This window comes from Grammomys surdaster, unplaced genomic scaffold (genome assembly GCF_004785775.1).
Source record: "Grammomys surdaster isolate TR1022 unplaced genomic scaffold, NIH_TR_1.0 128, whole genome shotgun sequence".
Taxonomy (NCBI): domain Eukaryota; kingdom Metazoa; phylum Chordata; class Mammalia; order Rodentia; family Muridae; genus Grammomys; species Grammomys surdaster.
The window spans coordinates 1791688-1801773 of NW_021604586.1; the positions used below are offsets into that span (position 1 = coordinate 1791688).

General features: G+C 47.1%; 1 protein-coding gene across 1 annotated transcript in view; it reads right to left on the reverse strand.

The window, feature by feature from the left end:
* Positions 1-4542, reverse strand: part of Mphosph6 (M-phase phosphoprotein 6) — an 11265-nt gene extending 6723 nt beyond the window's left edge. Inside the window, exons 1-2 of the mRNA XM_028753319.1 lie at positions 4458-4542; positions 870-982 (exon numbers count right to left, since the gene is read on the reverse strand). Of these exons, the coding sequence (XP_028609152.1) occupies positions 870-982; positions 4458-4508 (164 nt within the window). The 5' untranslated portion in view covers positions 4509-4542. The remainder of the gene's footprint in view (positions 1-869; positions 983-4457) is intronic.
* Positions 4543-10086: the final 5544 nt, after the last annotated feature.

Genomic DNA, 10086 nt, shown 5'->3' on the forward strand with positions numbered 1-10086 from the left:
ACCGTCCCTAGTCTTCCTCGTCTGTGCTAACCACTGCTGTTCACACCATCCCGAGCCTCCTCATCTGTGCTAACCACTCCTGTTCACACTGTCCCTAGTCTTCCTCGTCTGTGCTAACCACTTCTGTTCACACCGTCCCTAGTCTTCCTCGTCTGTGCTAACCACTCCTGTTCACACCATCCTGAGCCTCCTCGTCTGTGCTAACCACTCCTTTTCACACCATCCCGAGCCTCCTCATCTGTGCTAACCACTCCTGTTCACACCGTCCCTAGTCTTCCTCGTCTGTACTAACCACTCCTGTTCACAGCATCCCGAGCCTCCTCGTCTGTGCTAACCACTCCTGTTCACAGCATCCCGAGCCTCCTCATCTGTGCTAGTCTCCCCTACCCTTCTCCTGTTCACACCGTCCCTAGGCTTGGAAGCGCAAGAAAACTCATCTCTGGTGTGACTCAGCCTCAGTCCTCTGGGCAGGTGGCTCAGAGCAAACAATCCCCCCTCCTCCAGCTCCAGTTCCTCAACAGCAAAACGGGCACTGTGGTGCTGGGTACTCCTGGGTTTCTGTATGAACTGAGGGACAGGAAATGCTTAGCCTAGGATAGACTACCAATGCAGCAATGTGTGTTATGTGAATGGAACTAGATACAGTACTGATTAAAACAGACAGACAGACATCTCCTGAGCCACCAAAGGACTGTTACAGAAACAGAGCTGGTCCGGCCTAAGCATTAACCCACCCTTGGGACTTTGTGTCCCTGTGGGACGCACTGAGGTTGGCAGTTTTTAGAACAGAGAGCATGGCACTGAAGGACGGCGACTCTGTGGGCACCCCAAGGCTTCCCGACCTGTGGTTGTAAACCCCAGTAACCTACTCTTTCTCCTTCAGCTCTGGTAAATCCAGGTACCAGTGCTCGTCGCTGATCATCTTCCGTTCCTCCTCTTCCAGCTGTTTCTTGGTTTCTGAGTCCAGGCCCCTTTGCATGAACTGTTAAAACAGGAGCAAGCCACTGTCAGTGCCCTGGCTCACCTCAGACCATAGGTACAAGGCCACCAAGCAGACAAACGAGTGCCTGGACATCAATGACCTTGGATCTGTTTTAGCTTACCAGACCTGTGGTTCAAAGTACAGATGCCTCACGATGCCCCTTATACTCTTGGTGGCAAAACTTGCCAACCTGGCTAACTTCTCCATCTTCAATTTCACCTCAGCAGATGCATTAAGGCACACAGACAGTCACACATATCTACACTGGACAGAGAGGATAGAACAGGGCTGTGAACCAAGCATGTCTAGGGTTAGGAAGACCTCAGGACATACTCTAAAACTAGCAATTGCACCTCCCTCAAAACTGAGGGCCCAGAGCAGACTCTGGGAAACTATAGCTCTCAAGCTGGATCAATAACTGTCTAGTTTTTGTTTTGTTTTGGAAGGTTTTTCAGACAGGGTTTCTCTGTGTAGCCCTGGCTGTACTGGAACTCACGATGTAGACTAGGCTGGCCTTGAACTCAAGTAATCCACGTGCCTCAGAGGCCTTCTCAGTGCTGGGATTAATAAAGCATTGTTGTATAATGTTTTCTATAAACTTATGTTCTTCCTCTGGGCCCCAAGTTCTCATAAATAATGACTCTGAGACTCAAACATATTTACAAATACCTGGGCCAGATAGCTAGTTATGTTCCCTGACTATCTCATAATTTAATAATCTCATTATTCTATTCTAAGTTCTGCCACTTGGCTGGTTACTAGAACCCCAGTTACACGCAACCATCTTCCTGTGCGTCTGGGGCCAAATCTCCTGTGCTTCTCTCTATCCCAGAATTCTTTCTTCCTATCGGATCTCCCACCTCCTATTTCCTGCCTAAGCTAATAGGCCAGCAGCATTTTTATTGACAGGTGAATACTTTTACATAGTGCACAAGGAGATTATCTTTTCAGAGCACAGTCATGGTGACTCAGTTCTGAGCTAGTTACAGTGGGCTGAAGAGGGCAGTGGGTCCCCACTGGTTGACAACATTTACTGTCTTGCCCATTACAAAGTGCACCAAGCCCTCCCTATAAGGTCCAGAAAGAGCCAAGACCACAAACCAATACAGTCTCTAACCAAACCATCCGACTGCTAAGCCTTCTGCCCACATCCTTCTCTCCCACCAGAAGTAACCCCATCCTAGATATCTGCTCCGGCCAGAGGAATTCAAAGATGCTGACAGGCCTGGCAAGGTGGCTCAGTGGTTAGAGGCTGACAACCTGAGTTTGATCCTCAGGATCCGCTTGGTAGTAGAGACAATTCCAGTTGGTTGTCCTCTTGACCTGTGTGTGTGTGTCAACACACACACACACACACACACACACACACACACGAAATAAGTGCATTAAAAAGGAGGAGGAGAAAGAGGAAGAAGAAGAGGAGTCTGGAGAGATGGTTCAGTGGCTAAGAGTACTGGCTGCTTTTCCAGGGGACCTACGTTTGACTCCTAGCATCCACGCTGGGGCTCACGAACCCCTGTAACTCTAGTTCAAGGGAACTTGACATTCTATTCTGGCCTCCTTGGGCGCCAGGCACTCACATGGTGCAGACACACACGCAGGGGAAAAAAAACTTTTTAACTTAAACAAACAAAACAAAAATTCTGATCGTTTCCTGGGCTAGCCATATGTAAGAGGAGTCTCTAATGGGGGTACTGGGGAGCAGTGGGTCATAGCTCCCAGACAGCTACATCAGCCTAGGGGTCAACTCCTGAAACCCTACCGTTCCATAGGTAGGACAGCTGTGTTAAACAGTTTTATTATACGGTTGAGTTAGGCAGTGAATCAAGCTCCACTTGTGTGTTTGGGGACAGGTGCTAAAGACTAACAGCTACAAGTGAAGGCTCTGGGGCCAGATGACCAGTCTTTTCAGCTGATACTTCTGTTTCAGACACCTCACGTGTCATCAGAGCCGATGACTGTGACTCCTTCAAATGTTATTATGTGAATTAAGTGGTTCATTATATACAAGACACTGAGAACAATGTCTGAATATAGGAAGGTCTGTCAATATGTTCTATTCGTCTTCAAGAGCTAGCTTTTCCCTGTCTTAACTCCTGTGTTCATCTGCCTTTAACCCCATTCCCCTTTTAAAAGGCAGTTAAGCTGGTTCCATTTTTATTGTTGTCTTTTGACATCTGAGACACGGTCTCACAGCTAGTCCAGGCCGGCCACAAACTTGCTAAGCTCCTGCCTCCACCTCCCAAGTGCTGGGATTACAAATGTGTGCCATCAAAGCCACTTCGGCTGGTTCAAACTGGTTCAGTTTCAAATTTAAAAAGATCATGGGCCAGGAATGTTGGCTCAGTGGCCAAGAGCACCCTTGGCTCTTGTGTAAATCTCAGTACTCACACCTGCTTGCTGGCTTAAAACTCTAGTTTCAGGGGCTTTAACACACTCTTCTGGCCTTCGCAGGCACCTGAACACACACGGTGTACACACAGACATGCATGCATGCGCACACAAAGAAAAAAAATAGCATAAATCCTTCTAAAAGCTCATTTTGTTTAAAAGTGCGTGGAGAACTCATTTCATCCCACTGCTAAAATTTTCTCTATTCCCACCACGAAGACAACCTTCACCCAGAACACAGTAACTTTCAGCTGGTCTTTTTGACTTAAGCTTATATGTTGTAGGGCTGGGCCTTTTTCTGATTAACTATCATCCACAGTACAGTTAAAGTGGCCTTAAAAAACCCGGGGGCTGGAGAGATGGCTCAGCCCCCTTAAGAGCACACTGACTACTCTTCCAGAGGTCCTGAGTTCAATTCCCAGCAACCACATGAAGACTCACAACCATCTGTAATGGGATCCGATGCCCTCTTCTGGTGTTTCATAAGACAGTGACAGTGTACTCACATACATAAAATAAATCTTCTTAAAAAAAAAAAAAGCAATAACTCAGAAGACAGTTTCCTCCTGCTCACGGGACAACAGAAACAAAACTTCAGTCTGGCTTACAATTGCTTGGATGTTGTGACCACTAAGATTTCCAGACTTCATTTTATGCTCCTTGTCTTTCAGACGTCCGAGCTACCTTTAGTTCCTAGAAGTGTCCCTGATTTTCTCCTTCTTAGGTTTCTGGACATAACGTTCCCTCAGTTTAGGACACTACCTGACATCCGTCATGTTGGTCCTACTTAAGGAGCACTTCTCGCGAGAAGTCTAAGTTCCCAGGCGGCCCAGACACCTCAGCCACCACCGCACTCAACACTGCAGGTTCTTAATTACGATGTGCAAGCTCCCTCCCCACAGCAGGCTAAACAAAATCTCACCCCTGGTGCCCAATGGCCCGCGGGCTGAGCGAATGAATGGGGTGCGCTGGCTGCGGCCATCCCGAGCCAGTCTGCCCGTCGCTTCGGCCCGAGTCCTACCATGGGACATCTCGGGGCTCAGCCTCCCCGCCCGCCTCCTCAGTATCCCCCCGATCCCAGCACCTTCATGCGCAGCAGGTTCTTGGATAACTTAGTCTTGCGCTCCGACGCCATGTTGGACACACTTTTCAGAGGCTTCTCGCTGCACTGCGCTTGCGCACGGTCACTGAACGTGCCCCTCCCCCGCCACGTCTCCTCCAGTCGTCATAGCTCTTCAGCTCCGCCTCCCGCCTTTGCTACGCCCCCGATTAAGCGCACTCATCGTGTTGCCCCGCCCCGGCACCTGGGTCTTGCCCCGCCCACGTGGGCACTGGGCTTCTGGCTTCACCCGCTCTGGGAGCGCATCTCTCCCCAACGAGCTATGGTAAGAACTGCGGCCACCGCGGGACGACTGCGACCTAGTGTCCCAGGGTTTACCTCCGGAAAGGCGGATTAAGGGGAGGCTGCTGGAGCTGTGGGCGAGGCCTCCACGACACCCGAGGACTCCCTAGGGACGTGGTCTGGAGGTTCCTTGCTGGGGTTCCAGCTGAGTTGCTGCCAGAGTTTAAAAGTTTTAAAAACACGAATGGTGAGCTCCCTAGGAAGCTCGTTTTCTAGAACTCTCAGTAGCCCTTGAGCCGCTGGTGTCATAGCTCAGACACAGAGTGAAGGAGGTGGCCACAAACCCAGGCTGCGAGATAGCTGCACGGCTGCACAAAACCCCTGGAAGACTGATAAATTTGCATCGTTCGTTTGCCGTGCATCTTTGAGGACACTACCCTCTTACACAGGAAGAATGGCAGGAAGTAGCAAGAGCTATATGCAAGGATAGACGACAGTTTGTGAAGGGGCCAGGGATGGTTTAGTGAGTGAGAACACTTGCTGACAAGCCTGAGGATGTGAATTTGATCCCCAGGAACCCCATGATGGAAGGGTAGAATGGACTTCCACAAGTTGTTCTCTGACACTTCCACACATGCCCCACCTCTCAATAAATAAAAGTAAATTATTAAGAATTTTTAAAAACCCCTGAGATCTTGCTTTAATGAGCTGAATAATTGTAAACACGGTATCTTTGGGACTTTCTGTTTAGTGCTCACTGTACCTTCTAAAGTCGGTTTCCCCAGGCTATGCTCAGGTTCCACACTTTAGAAGACACACCTAATACCTCTTCAACTATTTGTATGCAGAGGTTGTCATTTTTTTTTTTTTGAACTGGGTGCTGTACCTCGTAAGAGCACTGAGGGACACATCACTGTCCTGTATTAAGCAACCTGCTGGAGAAGTGGTAAAGCTGAGATTCATAAGGCATTCCGGATATTAAAAGCCCTGCAGGTTTTCTCAGTGGAGTAAATAAAGACATAATGTGTTAAGTGGTTACAGAAACACATTTACCCATAACTGTGAAAGAGACTTTGGTGAACTCCAAGGGGCTAAAAACACATTCCCACCCTTTCCCGGAGCTGGCATTCTGTACATTAGAAAGTAGTAAGGACCATGGAAGGAAGAAAACGGCTGCAGTGGGTGACTTTTAAGGTCACTTTAAATTTAGTCCTGGATAGCCCTCTTCAGATCAAACAGTGAACAATTGAAAGTCAAGAAATAATATCACTGTGTGAAGCCTTGGAAGTGAAACATATCAAAAAAAAAAAAAGAAAAAAGAAAGAAGTAGAAGGCGTATAGCGTTTCTCACATAAGAATCAAGTTCTTTTTTTTTCTTCTTTATTTTGTTTTTTTGAGACAGGGTGTCTCTGTTTAGCCCTGGCTGTCCTGGAACTCATTCTGAAGAACAGAGGGGCCTCGAACTCAGAAATCCACCTGCCTCTGCCTCTCAAGTGCTGGGATTAAAGGCGTGCTCCACCACTGCCCCCAGGCAAGTTCTTTTTTAAAAAAAGATTTATTTATTTTATGTATTCACCATTACTCTCTTCAGACACACCAGAAGAGGGCATCAGACTCCATTAGAGATGGCTGTGAGCTGCCATGTGTTTGCTGAGAATTGAACTGAGGACCTCTGGAAGAACAGTCAGTGCTCTTAACCACAGAGCCAACTCTTCAGCCTAAGAACCAAGTTCTTGTTTACCACCTGGTTTCTTGTTCCTGGCCTACCCACATGTGGCAGACTTACCCTCCTTCCATTCAAATACTGACGTCCTGATCCCCATTATATCAGGAGGTGACTGTGTTTGGAGACAGGGCTTTTCAAGAAACAAGCTTTAGGGCGAACCCAAATCCAGTATAGCTGGTATCTTTTCTTCTCCTGTGCTGTAGATGAAACCTGCAGCAACTTACTAGGCAAGCACACTCCCACTTTAACTCTATCTTCAACCTCGTTTCTTAAGATGAAAACTTCTGAGCAAAGCAGAGATGTGTATGCTAAAAGAAAGACAGTCTACACGCTGAGGAAAGAAACCCTAGAGAAGCCAAAACTACTACTACCTTGACCATAACTGTGACATCCAACAGCCTCCACCCCTGTAATATTTTGTTATGGTGGCCATAGAAAACTGAATCGTCACATAACTATAGATTACAGTTGTGACAAGAACCTGCTGATCAGAGATGGCATAGCAAGGGTCCCTGAGACTCTCTGGACTGGCAAAGGCAGTGTATCCCAAGTGGTGTGACATTTAATTGGTTCAATAATCCCTTGTCTTCCTAGCCCCCACCCCTCGTTACACCTCTGGCCTGTGTTGTGTTTTGTTTTGATACTTCCATCCCATCCCAAATTTTCACTCTAGATACTCCAGTGACGCCTCTCCTATAAAAAGAAAAAGGAGGATTTGTAGGACATAAAACCATGCCAGGAAGTTTGGTAAGGTAGAGCAGGTTGAGACCCAGAGACTCGATGGGCACACATCTGAGACTTAGGCAACTCCCCGCTCCCTGCCAGATTCCTGGCCTTGTTTTACATCCTACAAATTAGCCCAAGGAAATCCTCTCAGTCCTTCCCAGGGCTGTGTACTGTAGCTGCCTGTCACCCACTCCCCATCTTGCAAACCTGAAACTCTACCAGGTAAACAGTAAGCCGTCACACCCACTAGTCTACTTCCTAGAACTCTGACTTTGATTCTTGTGCAGGATTTTGAAAGAAGTGCCCGAGAACAGAGGCAAAGAGGTGACTTAGTCTCCCCATCCATCTCCAGGAAGCTAGAGGATGTCTGAGTTAACTCCTGAAGGATGAGTCCTTTTGGGTTAAGAAGAGGAAAACGCCCTCCTTTGTGGATGTAATAGCATGTGTACAACCGACAAATGCTGGCACAAGATCCATAATTTTGTTCGGACCTCTATTATTTCTAGTCTACTTGAGTACCACGTTTTGATTTGTTTCCCTGAAACACTGACGCTATTGTCTCAATTCTCCAGCACTTGTTTGAGGGATAAAGGCCAAAGTTTTCAGCCAGTCAACTCAAAAATACGTTCTATATTTTTATTTGATGTTGCACACACTTAAAACGAATAACCAAAGGTCCCACCTCTCCAAATGTAATGCATGAGTAGTAATTTAAGACTAATAGTGTAATTGTGGCTTTGAATGACTCCCCACAGGGAAGATAACTCCTTAATCTTTTGATGGTACTAAATTATAGAACACAGGATAGATGCTGTATTCGATAACCTGTTGTGATTATATACAATAAAGAAATCATTGTTTTGTGGTCAGAAATATCTTGAGTAGGTCTTCACATAGTTCCGAGTCATGTGGTGATGAAGTTGACTGTAAAGGCCAGCTTCTGGATCCTTTAAGAAGAGGACTCCTCTCTCCACATTGACTCCCCCCACCCCTTCCCTCCCTTCTTTTCTGCCGCACTGATTTCAGAGCTGCTATGGCTGCACACACTTTTCCAGTGCAGGAGCTAGAGCAGAAGAATCTGGGGCCTGCAGAGGATGCTCTTATGCAGATATTAAGGCAGCCCTTATATTAAGTACCACTTAGTATTTTTGTTCATGTGTTTCCAAGTACGAGGCATGAAGGGGCGTATACAAACAGATTTATTAGGATACCCGGTAGTTCCTAGAGTTGTTGAGGAGGCTTAAGAACAAAGGGAAAAGGGCAGAAGCCAGGACCACCAAGGAATCCTGGAAGCAGAGATGAATGTAAACTGTCGCTGGGTGAACACCAGCAGATTCCTCAACTCTTAAGGCTCACCATTTCAAAGTCAAGCAGCGTCTCCATTTGTCCTGGTTTAGGGTAGGACTTGATTCATAATCCCATCGAGACAAGAGTACATAGCAGGCAGCGTAATGCTTCAAAGAGAAATCCTTCTGTTCCTCCAAGAAGAGACAGTCATTAAGTTAGCCCAAATGGCAGTGGCTAGGACAGACACCCAGACGAGGCAGGGAAGGGGAGGGGGCTTTTGGGACAGTCCCAGAAGGCAAGGAATTTAAGTGTTGATTGGGAAATGCATAGTATCCAATATCAAGTCTGTCTCTCCTCACAAATTTTGTGCGCCCACTTCCTGCTTCCCTGATTCATTCATTCATTAAACAGGTACTTACAGGCTGGCTGTCAGTAACATGCAAATTGTAAGTCGAGGGCAACCAGCCTCAAAACTGAAGCTGTGCAGTGCACACCCTTTCTGCTCCTGTAATAGGTTAGTTATTGAGCTCTCTCGGCTACTTGTGCAGAGGTGTCTAGACATGGCCTCACAGGTTATATGGTGGATAAGTACTTTCTAAACATGTCTCGACCCTGGAAATTAAAGGACTGGGATAGTCAGAGGAAATTAAAGCATGTTAAAAAGGAAAAAAAAAATGTTTTCTTGCATGATTCTTTTGACACACTTGGGGAGAACCTCAGTTAAGGATAGGGCCTGTGGCAATGCCCCTGGGGCATTCTCTGGATTGCTAATTGATGGATGGGGGCGGTGCCACCCCTTGGCTGGTAGTACTGGGTTGTGTAAGGAAGCTAGCTGAGCAGAAGCAGGAAGCAAGGCGGGAAGCAACATTTGTCCCATGGTCTCTGCTTTGGTTCCTGCCTCCTGTTCTTGTTTTTGTTTTGGGTTCTCCCAGCGAGACAGACTGTAAACTTGTAAGCCAAAGAAACACTTCCATCCCCAGCCTGTTTTTCATCAGAATGTTTTATTCTTTTTTAAATCATAGAACATAGACCAAACTAGGACAGTTCTCTTGTGTGTATATATTCTGTGTGTGTGTGTGTGTGTGTGTGTGTGTGTGTGTTCTTTTGTGTGGAGGTTTGAGGTCAAGGTCAGGTGTCCATCACTCTTCATCTTATTTTTAAACATGGTTTTGAAATAAACCTGGAGCTCACCATTTCAGACGGACTAGCTAAACATCAAGCCAGAGATTCCACCCCTCCCTGTCTCTTCCTCCTTGGCACTAAGAATGGGCTGTTGTGCATGAATGGTGTGTGTTTGTGTATGTGGTGTGTGTGGTACATGTCTGTGTGCTTCCTTGGAGAGGATGACATCACTGTCATACTCATCTTACTCCTTTGAGACAGGGTGTCTGACCAAACCTGGAGCTGAGCCAGTGGCTAGAGAGCCCCGAGGTTCTTCCTGTCTCTGCCTTCTCTCAGCCCTGGTGCGGTACAACACCGTGGGCCTTTTGTTTGGTACTGCCGACTTGAACTCAGCTCCTCATGCCGGCTCAGCAAGCATCCACTGCTGAGCCATCTTCCCAGACCTTGTGCTTGAGCTCAGGGCCTTGACGTAGGGCAGGAACTTCACTGACTTATTTCTCCAGCCCTTGC